General features: G+C 42.6%; 1 protein-coding gene across 5 annotated transcripts in view; it reads right to left on the bottom strand.

The window, feature by feature from the left end:
- EFR3B (EFR3 homolog B) overlaps window positions 1–27,042 on the bottom strand; it is a 1,026,989-nt gene that overhangs the window by 291,063 nt on the left and 708,884 nt on the right. For all 5 annotated transcript variants that reach the window (XR_014963209.1, XM_085613091.1, XM_085613090.1 and 2 more), the window contains 2 exons: window positions 12,779–12,857; window positions 10,185–10,320 (listed from right to left, as the gene is read on the bottom strand). Coding sequence is in view for 4 of the 5 variants with exons in the window: in XM_085613091.1 (XP_085469217.1) it covers window positions 10,185–10,320; window positions 12,779–12,857 (215 nt within the window). In the remaining variant the exon portion in view is untranslated. The remainder of the gene's footprint in view (window positions 1–10,184; window positions 10,321–12,778; window positions 12,858–27,042) is intronic.

Genomic DNA, 27,042 nt, shown 5'->3' with positions numbered 1-27,042 from the left:
AATGCTTGTTTCTTTTCTTGCCTTGGCCATGTAAAGTTTGACTTCTCGCTCCTTTAACGCCTTTGGATTCATCTTCCTGCACGAAGAGCATCCCTCAACATCATGGTCTGAAGACAAACACCAGAGGCAATCCTCATGCGGGTCAGTAATTGACATATGTTTACCGCATTCTCTGCAGGGCTTAAAGCCTGACTTCCTCGGAGCAGACATGACAAAACAAGGAAACGATACAATCCAAAATATAAAGTATCAAGACGAAGTAAGGAGAGTCCCAGAAAAAAAACGTTAGCGTAGATAGCGCGGATAAAAGGGAACTGACGTCATCATGCCGACGTGGTCTTCTTATGGCTCCGGTGAAGTCATGCGGAGCCGCGTGTGGAGCCATGACGCCGAGACGGCCTCGTCGGCGCGGGAAGCTAGGAAAGATTTCCACAGAATGCTGGCGCAGGGGATATTCATAAGGCGAGGAATCCACAGGCAGATGTATCCCTCAGAAACTCATTGCATTACTCATGACAGTTTGCCACATTTTCCTAAACTTTTGTGATTTTTTTTTAGAAGGACCAAAACGTATTTAAAATCAAAGCGGAAAAGAGATCACCTCGACCCATTAAAAAAATAGATAAGCTCTTAGGTTATAGTTCGGCCAAAAGTATTATCAGACACACATTAAATTAGACCTCACACGTGTTCCTACACTAGACCCTTTCGTCAGAAAACATTGAGGGACTACCAACATTCAGTCTGGATTATTCATCCCACACTATACGAGATCCTGCTAAACCCGTGAAGTAAAAAATAAATAAACGCATCTGTGCTTTCAACGATTAGCTGAATAAAAAAGCTTCAGAGAAATGATGATGCCATAGCATCTCGAGACACGTGTGGAAAGGACCTACGCCATTGTGCATTTGTCATCATTAAGTGCTTTCATGAGGCTATTTTGGGTTAGAAATGGCTCTACGCTGATAATTATATGGCAGGCAGGATACTCTGTGTGCACTTACACCATCCCACGTTTTGAATATCAGACTTTGCACTCTAATGCAGGGGAGGACACGGGAATGAACTGCCAAACAGAAAGATATAATAAATGGAAAAGCTTTTGAAAATTAAATGTGCGTTCATCTCCGACGCGAAGGCAATAACATTTAAAGGGTGATGGTCACAGTAAGCTGCAACGTCCACGTAACCTCCATTACTCAAGTTCAGATGCTGATCAGAAGCCCTACAGCCGAACCCAGTCTGTTGCACACGCACGCACGACTTGAAGAAAATAAAAGAAATAAACAACGTGTAGAAAGAAACAGACACGGAGGTCGAACTTTGCCAGACCCCAGACAACGAGCGCACCCCGGGTGGTACAACCCTTTTCAAAAATTGAGGCCTCTGTCAGTCCGCAAATGGAAAGAAGGCGGCTGCCTGACAATATGAGACCTCTTTGAAAATAAACAGTTTATTACGAGTGAAAACACGGAGTCCGCCTTTGATTTAGGGAGAGGGCAGTTTCTACAATACGGGAAGATCTCCTAAGTGGCTAGAGTTATGGTCCTCCTTTCAATGCGCTCTAGGGGGATTGTTGAGGTTCTTTTTGCTTTTGCATAGCATGTCTGCATACATTTGACTATCCAACGTGCAATAACAGATTTTGAAATGGGATTGCCTTTGTGAGGTGGATCAAAAGCAACAGAGTTGTTTAGTCTTACGGAAAGGTTTTGTCCTTTCTATGCAAAAGAGTAATGCTCTTATAACGTCTAAGGTGTGTAGAGCACGTTCTGCCACAGAATCTGGTTGAGGGAACAACACAGGCAACTCAACAGATTGGTTGATATAGAAGGCAGAAATTACTTTGGGTAGAAATTCAGGATTAGTCTGAAGAACCACTTTGTTTTGGTGTACTTGTAAAAATGGTTCTTCTATGATTAGTGCCGGAAGCTCACCCACTCTCCTCAGTGATGTAATAGAAATGAGGAAAGCAACTTTCCAAGTGAGAAACTGCAGTTCACATTTATGCAAAGGCTCAAAGGGTGGACCCATTAGTCTGGTGAGAACAATATTAAGATTCCATACTGGGGTAGGTGGAATTCTTGGAGGAATAACTTTTGAGTCCTTGTTGTCTATTTTTAAGGCTATTGCAGCCAGATGTAAGTGTATGGATGTGTACGCTAAATTTAAATGTTGTAAATGCAGTAAATAGCAAATGATGTTTCGAATTGAAGCATCAAGTGGGTAGATCTAGTGGTTATTACAATAAATAACAAGCCACTTCCATGTTGCTACATAGCAAGCCCTTGTAGTAGGATGTCTAGCCTCTTTAATAATGTTCATGCAGTCTGGCAGAAGATTGATGGAGCCAAACTCTATGACTTTAGGTGCCAAATCGCAAGGTTGAGATGACTGGGTTCTGGGTATCTTATCTCTCCACGGCTCTGTGTGAGGAGATTGGATGTGAGATGTAGTTTTTGATGATGAACTACTGAGAGCTCCAACAGTGGTGAACCAAGGTTGACGGGCCCCTGTGGGAGCTACTAGGATTAGTGTGAGGGACGCTTGGTCTGAGCTTCCGAACCACTAGTGGAATGAGTAGGAGAGGCAGAAAAGCGTAGGCAAATATCCCTGACCAATTCATCCATAGTGCATTGCCCTTGGTCAATTGGTGAGGATACCTGGAGGCGAAGCTTGGGCAATTTGCGTTTCGGTAAGTGGCGAACAAATCGATGTCTGGGAAGCCCCATATCTAAAAGAACTTGAGGGTGGAGTTCCCATTCGTGAATCTGTTGTCTTTGCCTGCTGAGCAAGTCCGCAATCTGATTGTCTACTCCTGGAAGGTGTTCTGCAAGAAGATATATTGTGTGACGTATGGCCCACCTCCAGATGGTCTGTGCAAGTTGTGACAGCTAGAGAGAGTGTGTCCACCTGTTTCAGTATATAATACATGGCTGTCATGTTGTCTGTACGTATCAGGACAGCTTTGCCTACAAGGTGAACTTGAAAGGTTTTGAGGGCTAGAAATACTGCTAGAATCTCGAGGATTTATGTGAAGCTGCTTTTGCTGCAGACTCCACATGCCCTGAATTGTGCGAGTTTGGAGATAGGCTCCCCAACCAGTGAGCGAAGCGTCTGCTGTTAGCACTGTCTGTGGGACCGGGCGATGAAGGGCTGCCCTTTGGAAGGGCTTTGTGGATTCCACTACTGCAGAGAGCGATAAGTGCAGCCGTCCACCAACACTAGATCTGATAACTGACCCTGAGACTGATTCCACTGACGTGCTAAGCATTCCTGAAGGGGATGCATTTGTAGCCTTCCATAGGGGACTATTAAGATGCAAGACGCCATCATTCCCAGTAACTGCATGAATACCCGAGCTGAAAATACATGTTGAGGCTGGAACTGGAAACTAGAGTTTGAATGTTGCGGATCCAGGTCAGATTGGTAAAGGCAGGAGCATGTTTGTGTATCGGGAGTGGCTCCCAAATACGTTTGCGCATTGGAGGGTTGGAGATGGGACTTGGACAGATTTACTGTGAATCAAAGATCGTGGAGCAGCTGCACTGTTTTGTAAGTGTGTTGTAGACAGTTTGCTTGTGAGCTGGCTTTTATGAGCCAATCATCTAATTTGGTAAGACGTGAATGTGTTGTCTTCATAGATGAGCTGCGACTACAGACAGGCATTTTGTGAAAACCCTGGGAGCAGTGGTGACTCCGAATGGGAGCACTTTGAATTGGGAATGTTGTCCCGCTACAACAAACCTGAGGTACTTGCGATGAGCGGGGTGTATTGGAATATGGAAGCAGGCGTCCTTTAAATCTAAAGTGGACAGAAAGTCGCCTTGCTGAAGGAGCAGGAGCACTAGTTGGAGTGTCACCATGTGAAAGTGATCTGATTAGATGTATATATTCAGATCACGGAGGTCTAGTATAGGCCTGCGAGAGCCGTCTTTTTTGGGACTTAGGAAGTATAGGGAGTATACACCGGCCCCTTGATATTGTAATGGACTGGCTCAATAGCTCCTTTTTCCAACAGAGAGAGAACTTTTTGTTTGAGAAGGTTCAAATGTTCTTGTGAGATTGTGTGTGGTCTTGGAGGAATGTTTGGAGGATTGTTGCTAAGTTCCAGGTAATAACCATATTGGATAATCTGTAGAACCCATCTGTCTGAGGTGATTGTATTCCAGATGGATAGAAAATGGGAGAGACGTCCCCCGACAGGAGTGGAATGAACGAGGGCAGAGGAAGGAAGTCACTGTTTGTTGTTTGCAGGGGAAGTGCGTGTTGAGTTGCCTCTAACTCTTCCCTTGCCGTAATTCCCACTAAATCCTCCTCTAGAGTAACCTCTTGACGAGGATGATTGATTATTGCCTTTCTAAGATGAGGAGGTTTTTTTTGATGATGTGTTCTTGGAGCCCCCCCTGTAAAAGGAGCGACAAAAGGAGCCCCGATTGGAAGGGAGTTCCAAAGCCCCCACAGATTTAGCGACCTCTGTATCCTTCTTCATCTTTTCTACAGAAGTGTCTACTGTGGGACCGAATAGGTGCTCCTTATCAAAAAGCTGATTTAGAATAGAGGCTTGTACCTCGGGTTTAAACCCGGAAATTTTGGGCCAAGCATGACTGCATAGCAAAACGCTAGTTTTGACTGCACGAGCTGCGTCTAAAGCGCACCTAATAGATGTATTAGAAATTAATTTCCCCTCTTGAATTCGATCATTAGCTTTTATTTTATGTTCAACAGGTAAAAACTGAATTAATTTTTCTAGCTCATCATAATGAGCTGTCATAGTGAGCTAGAAGAGCTTGTGTGTTCGCAATTCGCCAGTTATTGGCTGCTTGGCCACTGCTCTCTTGCCAGAGGCATCTATCAGTTTAGACTCCTTAGCAGGAGTAGGGGCATCGCCTGTGGTTTGCGAGTTTGCTCTTTTGCAAGCATTAGAGACTACCAGGGAGTCTAATGGGACTTGACCCTTGATGTAGGTGGGGTCAGTAGGCGCTGGCATGTATTTTTCTATTCTGGATGTGACAATCCTTGCACGCACAGGGTCTTTAAAAATCTCATCTGCGTATTTAAGCATTCCCTTGAGCATAGGCAGTGTTTGTGTTGCTCTTTGAGAGCAACTCAAGATCTCGAAGAGAAAATCCTCTTCAAGGGCCTCCTTATGTAGTTCTACCCCATGGTACTGAACAGCCTGTTGAGTAGCTCTATATACTCTATATTATCATCAGGTGGGGAGGGTCTGGAGGGTCCGGATCGGTATCAGTATTGGGATCTGTATTATAATCCGCCCAGGGATCAGGATCAATGTCCTGTGGTCTATCTTCCTCCCCGTCCCCATCATCTTGTGGATCAGGTGACTGTGGTTGAGGAGGAGCAGGGTTAGTACCCACATTTTTGCGTTTTAGAGGAATGTGGTAGTCCTCCTGTAAATCTGGTTTCCTTTTGTCTGGTAATTTTGCAGGAATATGCCCAATATCTGGATTAATAACCAGTTCCTTTTGTTTCGGATCCATGTTAGCAGGGGAAAGTCGAAATGAGGCTCTTTAGATGGAAGAGGAGGTGTTTTTCCTTTGGGTGCCAGATATTTCAGCGTCAAAGGTTTCGGCTCCGAAAGTTTATCTTTCGGTAACGAAGGGATGGTCATTACAACATGTTTGTATTTCGATGCCGAAGGTTTTGGCTCAGTGCTGGAATGGGGCCGACTCGATCCAGAGCCGGAAGGCTTTGGTTTATGTTTCGTGCCGGGACGCCAGGCGGGGCGTTCAAAACTTTTTTTCGGTGCAGACCTTAGCCCGAAGGCAGAGGAAGGACCAGAGCCTTTTTCTTTAGTAAGTGATATGGGAAGGGAGTATCAGTACTCACTGTAAGTTGACCCAGTGTTACTTGGTCTTCCGTGCCGGAGTTGGCTTCGGACACGAAACTGTGTTCCTCCTCTGCATCGGTTTCTTGCGCATGGGATTCTTTACGGTCGGAGTCTTCTTCAAAGATATACGGTGCGGAGCCGCTTTGCTGATGCATTTCGTGACGTCGAGCCAGACGGTCACGGAGCGTCTTCCTAGTTTGGAAAGATCAGCATGCGTCAAAGTCCTGTTCGTCGTGTTCCGGCGATAGACACAGGTTGCACACTTTGTGCAAGTTGGTGCGCGGAAACTTAGCGTGACACCCGGGACAGAATTTAAATGGAGTCCGTTCCATTGACTGCTAGCGGGCCCGACGTGGGTATGCCCAACGGCCCTCCACGAATCTTCCGGTTGATACGCTGAGAATGGGAAACGCAAACGAGAAACAATTCCGTCGAGGGTAGTGGATTGATTGAGGGGAATCCGAAAAACTGTGTCGAACCGGAGCACCGCAATTCACGTCCAAACCCGATGGCGGAAAAAAACAATCTAACAATGGAGATGATGCCCATGCGTACTATCACCGAAAGGATGAGTCACCTACCTCGTGACTGGAAAAGACTTCTTTGAAGAAAAACAAAGTGGAAACATCCGGACCCAACACTAGATGGCAGTCTTATGCAAAGCATGTGATCAACAGCTCACATGCCTCAAACATATATTTATCTGCCAAGTGTTGGTATAACTCCCATATTAACATACAAAGTATAGTCTTGAGCCCAAGCATACAATATGAAGTTATTTATTAGTTGAATACATTTTGCATACTTTTCTCATATGTTAACACAATTTTGTACAATATAATATCTAAATCAATTTAACTTAGCAAAGCATATACTGCATGATGTATCAAGCAAGCACATTATCTTTTAGCCAAGTCTCCTGACAACCCAACTCATGCTAAAATATTGCATCATTACTCACACATATCAATCATACTTCATTCATTCTGACTCATTCAAACTAAAGACCATTAAAAAAACATAGTTCAACTTAGGGATCCAGACAATACCATTCTATACAGGATGAACTTCCAAATATGAATCTTAATATAATACAATAACTGGTTCTATTGTAAAAAGCAGCTTTATGTATAAGTAGACCGTTCAATCATATCTTCTTCAGATTATTTATTTAACACCAAGAATTGGTTCTATTTTTATGTTCTCTTAGGTTGTGGGTTGTAGAATGACAACCCCTCTTCCCGAACTTAAGATAGTGTAGGTTTCGGGTTCACATTCAGTTTGTAGATGACGCAGAGGATTTGGTACAAACAGAACAAGCATTGGCACAGCCAATAGGTCTCGCTTTTTGGACCTTGTCAGTGTGTAGCCATGCAAACATATTGTCTTGGGTGATGTGCTGCCAGGGATTGAAGAGATACAATTACAAACGGGGTGGAGGGAGAGGTTAGAGAAGAAACAGATGGGGGCAAAAGGGTGAAAGGGAAAAGAAGCAACAGGAATAGGAGAGATAGCCTGAAAACACAAGTACATATATGATGTGCTTGGAGAAAAAGAAAAAAAAAAAGCTCTAAAAACATCAGCAGTAGAAGGAGACATGTACCTGGTCCATGCTGTACGCGAAGGCCATACACAAGAAATATATCAAATTCCACCAAATGCCCCACCCAAGTCTTAACCCTGAACCATACATTTTTAAACTTAAAGCACAGACATTCATCATACAGAAAGTCTTTATAAAGACGTCAAAGGGGGTTTTCTTCCAAAACAAAGAGATCTAGATCACATCTACAACATGAATAGACTAACAGATCAATATACAAAAACCTCTAGAAAGGAAAATACTGCTTCTTTTGTATAAATCTCAAAAATCGTTCGACCATCTTGCACATAGGGTGTGATATTAAAACGTCTTTCATATTTGTGATAAAGTGTCAATTGAGGTGTTATATTTACGACATGGAATATCATACATAAGTGCACTGGATACATAGTAATGTCACAGATATGTACACTGAAACCTTGGCAGCCCTGAGCGCTCGTGTTATGTTTTAGAAAATTACATCCTACAGCCTTACCTTTCATACTCAGTATTTCAGCAAGACTGTCAAATAATTTACTTTACTTTTCTTTCTCAGACTGCAAAGGGAGAGACGTTTGTAAACACCAAAACGCATGTTAAATAGCACATAAGCAGTAATTTGTCAGAAGACCTAGTTCAACATTTGATCTCTTTCACTGAAGCAAATATATCACGATAAATACAGAATTTAAAGGCACGGTGCACAGAAATCGGAACACACTGCTGTAGGTAAAAGGAGAAAAAACAGGCATTCTGGGCACTGGCGCTCACCTACCGTTATTCAAGAATTCTGTACAAAGTCTCAGGGGTCCATCGTCCATTCACAGTAGTAAACTTGACCAATGAGGCAGGGTCCACAGACAATGTCTCGGGGGTCCCTTGACTTAAGTATGTACCGAGTTTTTGCGCGCGCTCCAGGGTGGAACCGTTTTACCCTGAGCCTGGTTAACCCGCTCTCTGCATCCTGTCTGTGTGTTAGTTTTAACCGCCTCGCTGCAGCCGGTGTGCGTTAACATACGCACTGCAGCTGTGTGGGTTGTGCATTAACCCCCTCGTTACTCTATATGTGAGGTATAAGTTAAACTATGTGCTGCAGCATCGCTGCATTGTGCGTTAACCCCCTTGTTGCTGCCTGTGTGCGGTGTGTGGTGTGAGTAACCCAAGCACAGCAGCCTCAGTGCATTGTGCATTAACCCCCTCGTTGCTGCCTATGTGCGGGATACGTTGTTCCACTGGCTGAAGCTGCGAAGAGAAGGGCGCAATAAAAGTTTACAAGCGGCAATCTGTGACATCACTCTTGGGATTTGGAGAAATCTGCCCCGGGCAGTTGTTCCTCCTGCTGCTCTTTGACATTGAGGGGGGGAGGGGAGCACATATGAACAGTTTGCGTGAACTGCACCCTCAGTGTTTGGGGTTTCTTTTGTGTGCGAAAAATACAAGATTCTTACACAAAGTAAAGTTGGTAAACTAATTAAAGAACGTATGTCTGTAAACTGGGCTAGTAAACAGCTGTGTTTGGCAAATGCACGATTGTGATATACTATGCAAGATAAACAGAGAGCGGGATGAACTCCGAGTGTGCGTGTGAGAACTGGGTGCCATGGTGTGAGTAAACAGCATAGCGCAGTGCTGCATGACATGAGCAGCGCTTGTGAAAAGCGCTCGTAAAGGAATAATAAACAAGTGCGAGGGGTGGGGGGAGTGCGGCCGAGAGCAGGGACACGCAGCGTTTACCTTGCGGGAGCGAGCGGGATAATTGCTAACACATGGCGCTGCTGCTCGCTCCCGCAAGGGAAACGCCAAACGTGCACGCGTTGCAATACAAAACGTGCACGTTTTTGCCCAAAAAGCTGATTGATCCCAAAAGGTCCCCTCCTATTCAGCGCATGTGCGCTGCGTAGGCGAGACCTAAAAAGGGGGAAAACGGGGCCAACTACACACTAATTACAACATCAGAGGTACTGCAACGAAGCGGAAGTCACGGAGTAGCAGATAGGTACTACAAAAATGCATCCGGATGGTCCATAAAAAGAACATAGGGACCAAGGGGCCCACTCCAGGCGGCATGCCCACTAACGTGGGGGCCAAACCGATTTCACAGCAAAGTGGAATCCTCCTATCACTATAAAAACTTGCATCCAATCGAAAAATTCTTCAAATGAGAGTACTAATATGCAGTATCAAAGAAGGCATAACAGTCTGATACTAAATATTCTGCGTCGCAGCTCTACAAGATGCTGTACGAAAGGGCAGCCTCTTTCTTAACGAATGCAGGATGAGGTCCAAGTTCCACTCCGAGCCTCGTACGTATTACTGTAGCATCCAGCATTTGGAAGTTTAAAAAAGGGGAAATACCAGGCACAATAGCGGACGGTGGAGAGGACGATTGTCAATATATTACTGTACCACAGAAATTCTGTCTGTAGAATCGGCCTGTGAGTAAATAAAATCTTGTTCGAAAGGCACCTTCGCAAATATGCATATGATCAGAAAAAAGGGCTCTGTGACCTTTGAGAACTCAGAGACTTCTTTGAGGAAGAAGGAAGTAACTCCCATCGAAATAATTAATATTCTTATCACCACATTCCAAATGATGATGTTGGTGTTATCCAAGAAACCACACTAATAGCAAAGTACCATACAACCACAACAAGAACTTCGCTAATGAGCACATTCATAGAAAACGAACACCAAACACAATCTAATATTACAATGGTTATCCTTCAAACACTGCTAAAGAAAACTTACCGACTGATCCACTGGCTGCGATTACAGCTGCCTCGGACAGGACCTCTACAATTCCAGCCCTCACCGTGGCAGCACTCTTGCTGTTTGCATCCAAATGCCCCAGAAGCTGTTGAATGACTAGATGTGAATGTTGAGGCTGTGAACGAAACAAACAAAGATCATTTTGGAAATTATGAATGGTATTTTTTTTCTAACTAGGAAACCTCCTAGTCACATAGGTGCTATTTGCCAATTTGTAGCACAATTGAGACATCCAAGTAACAAGCGGGAGCCATACTTGTTTTTATGCTCAACAGCAATTACTAAACATATTTCATAAGAAGCACTATTTGCATATGGTCTACAAACAGTAGTGAGCATCACATTTCTTCGCCTCCAAATACGTAATAATAAAAGCAGTGAAATCGGTGCAAAACCAGCGATAGGCTGCTGATAAAATAAAATGTTTGTGTCCCACCAATATTTGTTTTTATGTTTTTACAACTCACGACGAATTAATGAAGGGTGAACGCAGTGATCTTTTTAACAGTTTCCGGAAAAAAAAAACAGTGATGCATGATCACTGTGCCTCCACAGGTCTTCTAGTCGGTCAAACCCACTTGAACAATTAATAAACCTTCAATTTTCACACCAAATACTGCTGCCATATTGAACCACATATCGTCTCAGATTGTAATTGAATTTATATAGCACTTACTAGCCCTGACGAGGTATTGAAGCGTTTTACAGGAGTAGCACGCTACTCTGAAACCCAAGGTCAGTGGTTTATCGAATGGTTATTGTTAGTTATTGTGATCAGTCAAGTGGTCAAGAAAAATATGCATGCATTTATCCCAATTACTTTGCGATATTTTAATACCAGGTAGGCATGATCATTAGTGGAAGCTATGTGGTTTAAGGTGAATGGTTGGTGAGATAGATAGACTGGTGGATATTAGGAAAAGTTACAGATTACAGAAATAGGATTTTAGAGAGGAGAGGTTCTATGAAATGAGGTATCAGCAAATCGCAGTATATGTAGGACTGAGGGAGGCATGAGAAGAGGCTATTCTGAGAAACAGAAGGTAAGCAGAGAATAGAAGGTAAGAAAGGGGTCATTCTGAAGAAAGGAAGGAGAGGAATCAAGAGAGTAAACAAGGTGAATTGTTCATGCAAGGTTTAAAGAGTATAATGGGGGAAGGCTTTTGGAGCTAACAAGCAATCAGAGATTGCAAGCTGTGGAAAGAAACAACGTTATACATAGTGCTCAATATTCAGGGCAGACAGCTCAAACATGCAATTCAGAGTTTAGGCATAATTTAAACATTACAACCACAAGCCCATTGTGTAACAGGCTTAGAATAGCCCTTTCAAACATATCCTGCAGTATCACAGCCTTGGTAAAGGGCACAAGGGGAATTGGCGCAGAAAAAAAGAAAAGCTCACATTCAAAGATCTTCCCTGACTATTTCGTAAATTGAAGGGTTGTTTTTCACTCACTCACTCACTAAACAAGAGTTATTTGGAGCTGGTCGAGAGTGTCTCACTAATGTGCAATTAGATGTATACCCAGTTTTCACACCAAGTCCCATCCTAATGTACGTTATGCGTGTATCTGTGGCTATTGTTTTATATGCATTGTATGTATAAGCAAAGCAGCAAGCAAAGTGATGGAGGCCTGTGCGTTCCATTTGGATGTCCTGGCCCTGTTTCTGTGCACACGTGCACAAGCTGGGATTGAAGTTCTTTTCCCAGGCACTGGATGTTTAGCAGGATGCAGGAGGAAGGAGGTTTAAACTGAAGTGAGGACAAAGGAGAAAAGGCTCCTTTAGAAATTATATTAGGTACTTCCTGTAGCACTGTCACTTGATAGATGGTGGGCTTAGGGGGGCAGCAGTCGGTTGTTCAGAGTGAGAAGGGTCTTTTAGGTAAAACCACCATTTTGTCTCTTTCCTGACCCCCCCATCACGCAATGCGCACAGTATGCGGTGTGTTAAAAAAAAAAAAAACACAGCCCCTCCTTCCACACTCCAGCGATACTGTCAGAAAATTCACCTACTTGTCATTCTCTGCCAGCAAAGTGAGTTCACCTTTCTCTGCACACTACGTGTTGGCAGAAGTGACATGTCACCCCCTTTCCAATAAATAGAAAGAGCTCCATGAGTCTTAACACTGAGTGCCAAACCTTGTCTCAACTTGTGACTTGCCCTTTCTGCTCGAAATTACCTTTGGTGTGAAGTTATCTCGCAGGGATGTTCAGTGGCACTAAAAGACACAGTATTAACATGAAGTGTATCATCATCACTCGCACTGTGTTTCCTGGTGCTTGCTGGGGAGCCAATCTACTCTCGAAAGACTTTATTCAAGTGAACGTCCCTCTGTGTGCCTTGTCCTGTGAGTGATGACATGACAGCGTGCACGGGTTGCCGGATGTTTACATCGTCTGCGCAACAAATCCCCTGAAGATCACTGCAAAGACCCAAAACTGCACAGGATCCACAATGCTGAAGCCCGATTAATTGAAATAATTTACATAACAGTTTCATATGCATATTTTCTCATAGCATCCTTTTCCAGCCACTAATTCTGGTTATGTTTTTAAATGTTCTTCTCACCTGTATGGAGTACATGATGATCTTAAAGCATCGGATTGCAAAGATCTGTGGCTCCCAGAGTTTGTGATTATCCAGATGCCTTGGGGGGAGGGGGCAAGGAAAGAAAAATAAAAATATTTACCACTTCGGCAACTTCTCTCATAGTAAACATAAAGCAGTAACACTCCAGCAACTTCTCTCACAGTAAACATAAAACAATAACACTCCATGAACTTCTCTCATAAGAAACATAAAACAACCCTCCAGCAACTTCTTTCATAGTAAACATAAAACAGTAACACTCCAGCAACTTCTTTCATAGTAAACATAAAACAATAACATTCCATGAACTTCTCTCATAAGAAACATAAAACAACCCTCCAGCAACTTCTTTCATAGTAAACATAAAACAACACTACTCCGGGAACTTTTCTCATAGTAAAGATAAAACAATAACACTCCAGCAAATTTTCTCATAGTAAACATAAATCAATAACACTCCAGCAACTTCTCTCATAGTAAACATAAAACATTAACACTCCAGCAACTTCTCTCATAGTAAACATAAAACAATAACACTCCAGCAACTTCTCTCATAGTATATATAAAACAATTACATTCCAGCAACTTCTCTCATAGTAAACATAAAACATTAACACTCCAGCAACTTCTCTCATAGTAAACATAAAACAATAACACTCCAGCAACTTCTCTCATAGTATATATAAAACAATTACATTCCAGCAACTTCTCTCATAGTAAACATAAAACAATAACACTCCAGCAACTTCTCTCATAGTAAACATAAAACAATAACACTCCAGCAACTTCTCTCATAGTATATATAAAACAATTACACTCCAGCAACTTCTCTCATAGTAAACATAAAACAATAACACTCCAGCAACTTCTCTCATAGTATATATAAAACAATTACACTCCAGCAACTTCTCTCATAGTAAACATAAAACAATAACACTCAAGGAACTACTCTCATAGTAAATATAAAACATTAAAACTCCAGCATCTTCTCTCACAGTAAACATAAAACATTAACACTCCAGGATCGTAAGCATAAAACATTAACACTCCAGGAACTTTTTTCATAGTAAGCATAAAACATTAACCTTTCAGGAACTTCTAAATGTTGTTTTGTATCGCACTTTACATGTATTCAACAACAGTGAAATTGAAAAATAAATACATTCTTTTGAAAAGAAAAAAAAAATCCAGGAACTTCTCTCATAGTAAGCATAACACATTAACACTCCACGAACTTCTCTCATAGTAAACATAAAACAATAACACTCGATGAACTTCTCTCATAGTAAACATAAAACAATAACACTCCAGGAACTTCTCTCATAGTAAATATAAATCATTAAAATTCCAGAAACTTCTCTCATAGTAAACATAGAACATTAACATTCCAGGAACTTCTAAATGTTGTTCAGTATTGCACTTTACATGTATTCAACAACAGTGAAATTGCAAAATAAAAGAATTCTTTTAAAAAAAACAAAATCCAGGAATTTCTCTCATAGTAAACATTAACACTTCGGGAACGTCTCTCATAGTAGACTTGGCCTAAAGAATCCTTTTCTATTGCAAGTAACTGTTTACATCAATTAATGAGAATAAAATGTTTAACTTCACCCACTTTCATGTCTCATTACAATAACTTTACCAGCGCTATGGCCTGTAGCTTGCTGATCAGTCATCAGCTACGTATTCTTTTCAAAAGATGTACCCTCTCCATACAATACCACCCCTAGTACAGTGGAGCAAGCCTTGGTTTGTGTCATATGACCAGGCTGACACTGAGAGGCATCAAATGTTAACAATGAAAACATTATAGGTTACCTCTAGTACAGACTCCCCTCCCTAGTTACCTAGTGCCTTATGGGACTGTGGAGCTGCATTGGTTATCTAAACAGTTAAAAATAGGTATATATCCGAAAATGTAAATGAGCTACTATTGCCTGGCATATTTAAATGGTGGGTCCTCTCTAAACCCACTGCCTCGTCACTTTGTCGAAGGCCCTGAAAGTGGCGACAAACTAATGCCTTTGCAGTGAGGGCTGATCCTGTTACAAAGGGGAGGATTAGGGAGGCAAGATATGTTGGATTTCTATTCAACAGACACTCTAGAAGATTGTCTCTGCAAAAAAGCACTCCCGTATGGCTAAGAATGGATACCACTGATGGAACTGTGGAAATGAGACATAGTTAAAGAGTGGGTTAGCAACACTACTAAAGTCATGCTAGTTTTATCTTTTAAGGTCCAATGCTCAGATGACCGGACCTGCTGTAATACAGGAACTGGTAAGAAAGGCGAATTTCACCAATAGTCGCTCAGAGAAATCTACACTTGTCGGCAAGTGAAAACACCTGAAGAGTAGTCCTAACCTTGTCTTCAGGGACTTCATCCAGGCCAAAGCCAAGATCACTGTCTAAACTTGTCCATAGAATTATTTGTACCTAGGCCTGCTCAAGAAAGTCCATTTGCCTCTACCAGTAACTAACAGGAGCACTTGGAAACTGAGTGGGTCCTGATCCACAACTATCTTCTGAACAGTTGAAAGAATTCCCAGTTAGCTGGTGTGCAAATCAGAAGATTGTGAGGACCTGTGTATACAACAGTTTTCAAGAGGTCTGGCTTCAGCTGAACTCTCCAAGAAGGAATTAGCTTCAAGAATCTACTGGAAAGGCATACTTGAATGTCTAAGGTTTGAGCACAGAAGAACAGTGTGCATCCTCCAGGGTAACTAATTCCACTACAGACATACTGGCCTCTGCGAGGATTGATGCTCTCTCTTTATTATTCTTGGTATAATACTGCCTTCTGACCAGCCATACCGCCATGCAAGATGCCTTGAAAAGTGTCAAACTGATTTGTAAATGCTGTGGACCAAGGCTAGACCCAAGGATGCAACCTAACAAATCCCTATGGCCAAGTGAAAAAATAACAGTCTTTGCCAGGAAAAACAACCATCCCTATCCCTCCTAGCTCTGGTGGCCCAGATGTGCTTGGTAAAAGAGCCTAAATGGTTGAAGCCAGCAACTACAGGAACAAAGGGTAGGTGAGGCACAGAACATAGCATAGCCAGCGGTGATTTCCAGCTGCAAGACAGCAACAAAGTCAACAGGGTATCGATGGACACCACACTAGCCTCCCTCCAGGATAAAGAGGATGGAAAAGGCTTCAGCGGCCCAGGGAGGTGCCAAACCAAAGCCTCATCTTGGAGGGTAACTGGTGCAACTACCCACAGATCACCAATCCAATTCAGAGGAGGGTTCACTCCATGGAGGCATATGAAGTCCGATCTATTAAAATAAAAACCCCAGAAAGGGGTTGCAGGAGATGCCACAGCTCTAGAGACCTAGACATGGCCTAGATGTGTGCATATATTGTAGTGTGCCACAAGGAACCACAAAAGGGATCCACAGAGAAGAGGGAGTCTAAGATCGTAATGTACTGAGGTGCCCTTTGGTATAGAGGCAAGAAGGACAAAAGCTCAGCGTTTGACTCCTCTAGTGTCTCATGTTAAGGAGTCCTGAGAAAGAAGTCATAAAGCCATGATGTAGCCTCTTACATTGGCCCTACAAATGCAATCACAAGGGCAAAACTCTGGTAATAAAAGATCAATGGACAATGAAGAGGAATCAAACAAAATGTCAAGACAAAAGTTGAAAACGAGCACATGAGAAATGAACAAATAGACCTCTGCATGTGAGTGCATGGAGAGAAGGACTGATAATATGGATGCCGGAGGGCCTAGTCGTGGTGGCAGCCTGTGCAAAGTCTTGTATCGTATGTACTCAAGTCTTTTTCTAACCACTTTCTGATAACAAAAAACAAGCTCAGGTTCTGCAGTCTTTTGGCTAGGTATCCTGACAAACAGAAAGAAAAGAAAACTAGATGGATCGGTACTCAGTTGTTGGGAAAGGAATGTCCCCTGCATGGAGTAGTCAAGTTTCCCTGCTTTAAGTGGCTGAGTGCATGTATTCTGGTATCCTAAATTAGATAGTAGCTTGAGCCTTACTGCAATCTATAAGTATGCAGAGGCCTATACCTGTCCCTTGACATGAGTAAGATCCCGACCCAGTCCTGTGACCTGGATGGGTGCACCAAGCGAGCCCTCTTAGCAGACAGCGGCCTATTGTCTCTATTGTGGGTTTAACACAGAGAGGTGGGAGCAGCATGCCATCTTTGGTGAATCCTAGTTGTGACCAAACCTTTTTATCTGTGTCTCTGGAGTGGAGGCCTACTGGCGAATTTGTGTACAGTTCGGGTTTTATGCTCTTATTCAGATCCTAACGCAAACATCCCAAGTTTATGTTGTGCGTGTTTAGTACGTGGACTGTGTGGTACATACATCATGTGTATTAGTGAGCCAGAGTAATGGAGGCCTCTGGGATCCTTTTGGGATACCATAAGCCAGACTTGCTGCACAAGATGGAGGTGAGGTTGTTTTGCCAGAAGGAGAACTAGACACCCAGGTGAGGGCATATGAGACAAGTCTCCTTTAGAAATTTGAATAACCTTTTGCTGAGAAAGGAGCTGCTAATTCATCTTAAAACAGCACTGCCATTTGGTAGATGATGGGGGTGCAGGGTGACAGTGCTGCTTCTGTTGACAAAAGTCTGGTCTCACCTAAGTGGACGTTCTAGGCGAGACAAGCCCATTGTCTTTCCCTGATCACACTTTCTGTGAGGCTGATGACAGTGAGATGCAAAAAGGGTATACCTCTTTGAGCCTCTGCTGTAGGTACTCAATGCTGGAGAAAGTCCTGCTGTGCAAGGTTTCACTCTACACAGGAGAACAGCTAGGGAAATACACTTGAAAAAATAACCCCCATACCCCAAATTGGTTCTGAGAGTGCAGACAGTGGATACACATCTCCTATCTGCTTTAACTGTATTTAAGTGGGATCACTGATCCTCTTGTTGTTCCAGTTCCATATGACTAAGTAAGGAACTCCTTTGCAGAGAACTCAGATTACTTCTGTGCAATCAGAGCTGATGTCTGTCCAACTGTAAGCTTCCAATGAGGCTGGTGAACATTAAAAGTGGTGGAAAATAATCCTTGGCTCGAATTTCAGTGAGAGAGCCTGACTTCAACTCAGGGGTTTGCTCACACTTGCTTGCACTCAATCTTACTCTCTAAATCATTCTCAATAGATCTCATTAACTTATCCTCATTTGGACTTGCACGCACTTTTTCTTACTCTGATTCACTCAGTTTCATTGACTCATGCCACCCAGTCTCCCCAACTCACTCATTCTCCCCGATTCACTCAGTCCAACTCATTCATGTTCACTCACTCTCACTCTGACTGACTCAGCCTCAATCATACTCAGTCCCACTCATTCTGTCATTCTGATTCACTCAATCTCACTCTGACTCAATCATGCTCACTCAGTTTCACTCATCTTCGCTCAATTTGACTGAGTCACACTCATTTTCATTCTGACTCACTGTTCCACTCATTCTCTGACTCACAAAGCCTCACTCAGACTGTGATTCACAAACTCTGACACACAGTTACAGTCGTTCTCCCTCACTTTCATTTATTGTCACTTGTACTAGCTCTTCCTATTCCAACTTACTTTAACACACTTCTTCACTGACACTCCCTCACAGAGACACAGAGATACTCACACATACACATACTCTCTCATGGACATATACTCTCAAGCGCACACACACAGCATTTAAAAGCATGTTTTACTTACTTTTCTGCCAGTGCAGGTCCCATTTGGACTGCTACTGCTTTGTTCTACTTTCAGCGCTTGAAATGAAACCTGAAGTCTATGCTCATTCACCCCACCCTTTCCCAACTCTGTTGGGGTGACTGGCTGATTGGTGTGCAGCCATAGGCTCTGCAGGGTTTAAGCCTGCAGTGCCAGTGGATTTTCTTTAGCTGTGGTGCTTTACTAAGTCACAGATAGGAAGGCATTGAGGCTTGCCAGGACTGGGGGTTTGGCCAGCGCTGGATAATCTCCAGCCATCAGAGAGTGTCACTGCCTGTCTCAGGCTGCTGCTGGATGGCATTTTCTTCATTTGACCAAGAGTGAATAACACATTATTCATGTTACTTATAAGAAAACAAAGGGGGCGTAGCCACTGAGAGGACACCCCTTGGTAAAGAGCTGTTCATTTGCCCTGATGCAACTAGAAGCCAGCTTGCCTGCTGAGAGATGGAAGGATCCTGTAAGGCCTGCAGGAGGAATGAATGTCGAGGAAGAGCGAAGTGCAACTGACCCTGGTGTGGTGGGGGTGGAAAATTACCAGCCATGATCTGTGAGCCCCGGTATCAGGGTGCCCCAGACTCTCCACTGCAATTAAAATCAGGGATCATACTTTGCTTGAAGCATAACGCTGCAGTGCTCTCTGAGCAGGTGTGCATGAATTGTGAAGCAGCAGCCCAAACTGAGACCACAGCGTTACCTGAGCCACTGTCCAACCCAAGACAATGGCGTGACTCGAGCCATGCTACCCACACAAGTAAGTGAGGCTTGTGCAAAGCCTACCTTCTGCTCGAGCCAAGCCTGTGTATGGCCGCACTGATCTGGACCTGAACAGTCTGAGCAGGGCAGCACTGCGTCCCCCATCAGACAAACCGTGAGAAAACCAGCACTTCCCTGAACAGCTGTTGACAGCTCAGAGCAGCCCATCACTGCAGACACAACCGCTGAGGACGCCAAGAGGAACTGCCCACTCAAGCTCATCCCAGAAGATGGGGGCAATTGAGTCAAGGAGGAGAAGGACAGCCACTGAGAACGCCAGTTTGCACACAGACTTGTTCCGTGAGAAACAGTGACTGCAAATGATACTGAGCAAAATTACAAGAGAATTTAGTAATCTACAACTGAACCTAATCTTGTGAAGTACTGACCTATGGAGGAATATACCATAAGGGGGGTGACCAGGGCGAATAGTATTACTCCACTACCAGGAAAATAAATTGCATCGTGGACATTTTCATATGTGTAGTATTTAGTTCTAGTGAGCATTCAAGTGCTGTTCTTTTTTAAAGTCAAACACTGGGTTGGACAAACATTTGACAGCAGTGAGCGCGCGAGGTTGCATATCTTGATTTGCCTTTCTTTTGAGACAAATGCGTGGGTCAGTCTTGTGTCCAGTGTTGCTCCTAGAAAAGTCCTTCTCTGCGATGGAGTCAGATGAGACTTTTCTAAATTTATGGAAAGACCCAGAGACTGGAAAAGTAGGAGGCACTTCTGAACATGTTCGGATGTTGTTTTGAAAGAATTCGCCTTGATAAGGCAGTCGTCTAAGTACGGGAAAATTTGATTGCCCTGCAGGCAAAGGTGTGCAGTGACAGGCGCTATGACCTTTGTAAATACTCGGGGCGCTGAACGGAGTCCAAATGGAAGGACTCTGAATTGAAAGTCTCTGCCCGCCACTCTGAACCGTAGAAATTTTCTGTGTCTGGGAAGGTTTGGCACATGAAAATAAGCGTCCTGGAGGTTGAGGGTGGCCATGTGATCCCCGCCGAAAGTAACTGTAGAATTTCTTGCAGTGTTAACATTCGGAAGGACAGCTTCTTTAGGAATTTGTTGAGGGCGCGAAGGTTGTGAATAGGGCGCAATTCTCCCGACTTTTTCCGGATGAGGAAAATTCTTGAATAGAAACCTGTTCCGCTTTGTAACAGAGGGACTTTTTCGATTGCCCCCTTCCGGATCATCAGATTTATTTGGGAAAAAAGCTCCTTGAGATGAGCAGGGGGTGGACCCTTGGGAGGAGAATTTGGTGGAATTGTCAATTCCAGAGCATGGCCTCTGGATACTATATCCAAAACCCACTTGTCAGTAGTAATTTTGGACCAGTTTAAATAAAAGTGGGATATTTTTCCTCCAATTTTTATCTGGGGCAACAGCAGAAATGGTGGCAGGTGGCTGACCTCATTGTTTTTTATTAGACTCTCGTCCACGAAAGGATTGCTTCTTTCGTGACTGCGAATAAGAATGACTTCGCTGTCCATAGGATTGCTGCCTGTAGTTTTGGAATCTTTGGCCAGTCTGGGAAGATTGATAAGAACGTTGCTGATTATAAACTCCCCTGTTGGAGAAGGATCCACGTTCTTTGGCACCACGGAAGGTAGATTTTCGGAACTGTAGGCTGCCAAGAGACCTCGCCGTCTCCGTATCTTTTTTAATAGCCTGAAGGGCTTCATCAACATGCTGCCCGAACAGAGACTCTCCATCAAACGGCATATCAATGATCTTCGTTTGGACCTCCTGACGGAAGGATGTTGACTTCAGCCAGCCTTGCCTCCTCAATACTGCTGCACCCGCCAATTGCCGAAATCCAGTAGATGGGTTAAGCAAAAGGTCTCCCTAATTCAATTGAGGCCCTAGAGGAGGGAGAGGACACAGCAAAATGAAGTATAAACCTCTAGACCGGCCTGTACACTTCTTTGATATTGATCTATTCAGATTCTGCATTCACCGATCATAATGTCAAGGATAAATTACATTACGTTTTTACCAAAACACAGTCCATCTATTTAGATTTTTAAACAAAAGACAATTTTTATTATTTCTTTTGATGTGTTTTATAATTTACACATAACTTGAGACAAAAAGAAAACATTTTTTTGTTTTACACTTGTGAATTTTGATACAAACAATTTACACATTTAATATAAAAAGAAAAAGAAGAGACATCCTAGACATCTGTAATATGCAGAAACATTTACTAATCACTCATGCTTACATTCATACAGTAAAAATAAGAAAGAAAAATGTGAAAGAGAAAGAGAAATAGAACTCTTGGATTTTTTGAATAAGTAAGAAGGTTGTCAGTTTTCAGTATCTCTGTGTTGGAAATTATGTCGCGGTCAACGCGCGTTTCAGTGGGAAAACCACCTTCTTCAGGACCAACTGCAAAGTATTAGAGGGTATTAGAGGGTGAAATACACGTAAGTGATGTCTTACAATAGAGTTATTTTTTCCTACCCACCTTGGAAATGGTGGGACCTGAAGTCGGTATATTTGAAAAAATAGTCATTAAAGAACTAGAAAGAGTCACAAAATTTGTACGTAAACCAACTCCCAACCTTACGAAGTCAGAAACTACAGCCTTAAAAGACCTCGGAAAAAATAACTCTATTGTAATCAAACCCAGTGACAAAGCAGGGGGAATTGTCATTCTGGATAGTGACTCTTATTCACAAAAAGTGGAAAATATGCTCAGTATCCCAGAACACTACCAACCAGCCCGTAGATCTGCTTTAAAAGAACTTCAGACCAGAATAGAAGCCAGTACATCAAAAGCCTTCAATGACGGCTACATCTGTCAAAAAGAACTGACCTTTCTTAATAAAAACAACGCGGTCATCTCTACGCTATATGGTGTCCCAAAAACCCATAAAGACACACATGACCCCCCACTGCGTCCGATCATTTCGTCTATCAATTCGCACACGGAACCGCTTTCACAATATGTAGACTCATTTCTCTGTCCTCTCACCAAATTATATCGGTCGTACATCAAGGACACAGGTCATATGATCTCCACTGTGGAACACATGCCCTTTAATAAAGAAAGCCAACTTCTGGTGACATTAGATATAGAATCTCTATATACTAATATACCTCAAGATCGTGCCCTAGAGGCAGTGGCAGCTCTTCTCAATAGAACACAGGGCGATCGACCCAATACTTTTATCTTGGAATGTTTAGATATAGTACTCCATCACAATTACTTTGAATTCAAAGATAAGCTATATAAACAAATACAAGGTACGAGCATGGATGCTTCATGCGCACCGAGTGTAGCCAATACATATATGGGGGAGTTTGAGTTAAAACACATCTACAACGAAATGGCCCCTTTTTATGAAAACATCAATACTTGGCACAGATTCATAGACGATATTTTTTTCATCTGGACAGGAACTGTAGACTAGCTTAAACAATTCATTGAATGGCTAAATCACAGTGGATATAATTTAAAATTCACTGCACATTATTCATCAGAAAAGGTGGAATTCTTGGATATCTGGATAAAAAGCGGCAATGGAAATATAGAAGTCAGTTTGTATCGCAAGCCCACAGCAAAGAACACTATTTTGCAACATGCTAGCTTCCACCCTTCTTGTCAGAAGGACTCAATCCCCTTTGGGGAATTCCTGAGAATCAGACGTAATTGTACCAACATACATGATTACAACACACATGCCGAAGATCTAAAGGAAAGACTCCTACTTAGGGGCTATCCCAAACGCCTCATTAAACAATCCATGAGAAGAGCAAAGTATTATAATCGTGACAGCCTTATCTCAGGCAAGGAAAAAAATCCCATGGAAAGACTAGTATGTGTGGTTAATCATTCCAACTACAATCAGAAAGTTCAGCAAATATTAAATAAAAACTGGAAAATTCTTAACATGAATGAGAGCAGCAAATCCCTTGAAAAACCCATAGTGGCTTTCAGAAGAAATGCTAACTTACGGGACAAGCTAGTCCATAGTAGAATGCGACACACTACCATCTTATCTGAACAAAGAACTATTGATGGACTGCCTCAAATTCTAGGCAACCATAGATGTGGTACATGCCACGCATGTACAACAGCTATCACAACAGAGACTTGGACATATGGCACCAGAGGTGGTAGGCTTAAAAGCCACACAAATTGCAGAAGCAAAAATGTCATTTATCTCATCCTCTGCCCTTGCGGCTTAGGTTATATCGGTGAAACTGGCCGGGAATTCCGCAGCAGACTCTCAGAGCACAAATCGGCTATTAGAACTAGAAAGGAACATGCACCTATGGTCAAACACTTTCTTGAATATAACCATGGAGAACAAGATCTAAAATGGTTGATCCTAGAAAAAGTAAATCCCAGACTAGGACAAGACACGATTAAACTGCGGAAAAATAGAGAGACCTTCTGGATCTTCCATTGCGACACAGTCCGTAGGGGCCTTAATGAGGAGATAACCTGGATTATCACATAATGACATTTTATGGCAGCCTTTATTACACACTTGTCCTGTTATCTCCATACTAGGCTAGCAACATATGACATACTCAGAGCATGTCCATAACTATAGAATTATAGTTAAATCTAGTGCAAAGCCTTTCCTTTTGAATACCATATGGATTCTTGTGATTTGGAACTAGGATCCTTATAGATCCTATATGATAACATTTAGAGACTTACACACTACTCCAATATGGCGATGATTCTGCCATAGATACCGCGGGTTTCAAAACCACGGTAATTTTTACTCTCTTATTCTAAAATACTTACTCTACGACACTTCTTCAGTTTTATTATATAAGCTGTTACTTCCAAGTTGACATATCAGTCTCTAAACGAGACTCATTAAAAACTTTCCGCCATTGGGGCATGTTGCCCTTATGTGCTATATAACTTCATGCGGCAACTACTCTCTTCATATATGAGATTAATACGATTTGCGCATTCCTTAATAGCTAAACAGTACTGCTGACACACTCCCTTTTGCTAATCACTAGGAAGCATAGTAAGGTATGACTCCTTTCAAAGATGGCGCCTTTTTAACAGAAGCAGATCCATTCTATACTATATGCACTGGTCCGTCATCTCGCGAGTTTTCCAATGCGTTTAAACACGCCAAGTTTCCATTTCCGCTTTTCGACTGCTCGGCAAAGAAACTTCACGGCGGATACAGGTACGCACTAAACTGTCCCTCTGAAGAAATAACCCGGTTCTCCTTAGATCCTTCATTAATGCTCGCATTATCTCTAGTTAAACTGCAGACCAACTACGTTTATGGCTTTTCACTATACTTAATAACTTTGCAGATTAGAATTGTTCGCAACCCAGTATTTACCATTAAATTGTGTGCGTTTACATTTCCTCACACAGCCTGCTGTATTCGCTAGTTTGAAGGGTCGTCACATTATGTGTCGCCCACAGTAGGAACAGTATATTTGAATATTGGGGATATCCCAGAGCTGCAGAGGTCTTAGGCCACCAAGCCAGTATGCTAAGGTGTCAATTAAAAAACACCAGTGAAACCGAGTCTGCCTACTATATCACGGCCTCACCAACGCACTTCTGTGGCCATACATAGACCGCTATGCAAAACATTTTTCTCCTTTGTTTTGTACAGAGAACTGCTGGGACTGGATGTATCTACCAGAGTTAAACGAACAATAATAATTATATATACAGAGAGGCATGCAATCAAGTCCGTGTGCTTGGCCTCAATTTTTAGAACACACTTTGTCCTGAAAAGGTATTTAAACACCCGGTACCTACTGACCCCTCTAAACTTACTAACTGGATAGGGTTTGACATTAAGTCTATTTGTTCTTACAGGATGGCCGCAGTCTCTTTTGATTAACCATGGAGATATTATACTTAACGTTGGATTGAAAACGCTTCTTCATATTTTAACTCCCTAAGGTATTGTGGCACCTATACTAGTTACAGCCACCCCTAACTCCATCCGAGATCAGGAGCTATAACACGGACCTCTTCTCTTCCAGAAAGAAATCTTTTTATCGCTGCACTATATGACAGAGACGTCTCTTATAGCGGGTCTCATGACTTTTGCCTGATGACCCATGAGGTAGCTTCTGTTAGATGTATCTCTTGGGGATTGCATGCATCTTCTTGGCACCCCACATTTGGAGTCTCCCTATGGCACCCTCTCTTTCCTTTTTCTCAGACTTCACCCTTATAACACCAATGGGTTTCCTATGAGTTGGATGATGCATTGTATCCCTCTCCAAAGTGCATGACTTTTAGGGTTCTACCCTACACACTTTTATGAAGCATGATGAGCACGCTCTCAGACTAATAGGAAGTAATCTCCTTTGAAAGTATATGCATTCCCGACCATTTGTCAATGCTATTTTCTTGGTTTACTTCACAGACACCCAGACATCACTTACGTGTATTTCACCCTCTAATACTTTGCAGTTGGTCCTGAAGAAGGTGGTTTTCCCACTGAAACGCGCGTTGACCGCGACATTATTTCCAACACAGAGATACTGAAAACTGACAACCTTCTTACTCTGTTTATTCAAAAAATCTGACCAATCCAAGAGTTCTATTTCTCTTTCTCTTTCACATTTTTCTTTCTTATTTTTACTGTATGAATGTAAGCATGAGTGATTAGTAAATGTTTCTGCATATTACAGATGTCTAGGATGTCTCTTCTTTTTCTTTTTATATTAAATGTGTAAATTGTTTGTATCAAAATTCACAAGTGTAAAACAAAAAAATGTTTTCTTTTTGTCTCAAGTTATGTGTAAATTATAAAACACATCAAAAGAAATAATAAAAATTGTCTTTTGTTTAAAAATCTAAATAGATGGACTGTGTTTTGGTAAAAACGTAATGTAATTTATCCTTGACATTATGATCGGTGAATGCAGAATCTGAATAGATCAATATCAAAGAAGTGTACAGGCCGGTCTAGAGGTTTATACTTCATTTTGCGAAATCCAGTAGATGCCACATCCACGGCTGCATCGATGATTTCAGCAGAGGTATATTCCCCTTCTTGCAAGATTTTCAAGGCCTCGGACTTTGAAGGCTCCGGCAGCATATTAACGTAGGGGGAGATGTCAGACCACATTTGACGATCGCATCTCCCTAATATGGCTAGGGAGTTTGCAGCCCGAACTGTGGTCGCCGCCATCGTGGAGACCTTTTTCCCAATTGCATCCAATCGTCTGCCATCTCTGTCAGGTGGAGTTGATATAGGAGACGAGGGGTTCCTGGCCCGTCTCTGCACTGCCTGAGCGATGACAGAGTCCGCTTTAGGCTGGCCGATGAGACATGCCGGTGAGTCGCTTGGTGCTTTATATTTTTTGTCTAACCGTGGTAAGACTGCTGGGAGAGAATTTGGTGTTGCCATGATCTTTAAGCCTTCCTTCCAGATAAAATCTATAATCGGAATTGTCCTAATCTGTTTTCTTGGTTGGTCCTTAAAATCATAAAGGAAGCAGTCATCCTTTTTAGCTTCCGTAGGGATAAGAAATCTTCTTGTTGCTCGCTCTCTCCATAAGGAGATGAAAACTTCAGATATCCACCGGAGGAGAGTCCACGGGGGCCGGAGCGGTTGGTGATGGTGTCTGGATTTGATATTCGTCCCACTCCGACAGCACTGAATGGTCATCTACCTCTCCTTCTTCCCTGTCCTCTTCAGTAGTATTCGCGTCATGTGAATGACGAGATGGCAATGGAGAAGGTGGTCTTGGAGATTGGAAAGAGGGTATGGGAACCCTTTGCGTAGACGGAAGAGACTCCG

The sequence above is a fragment of the Triturus cristatus genome, chromosome 6 (genome assembly GCF_964204655.1).
Source record: "Triturus cristatus chromosome 6, aTriCri1.1, whole genome shotgun sequence".
Classification (NCBI taxonomy): domain Eukaryota; kingdom Metazoa; phylum Chordata; class Amphibia; order Caudata; family Salamandridae; genus Triturus; species Triturus cristatus.
The sequence above is the reverse complement of the archived record's forward strand: the minus strand, read 5'-3'. Positions and strand labels throughout refer to the sequence as shown.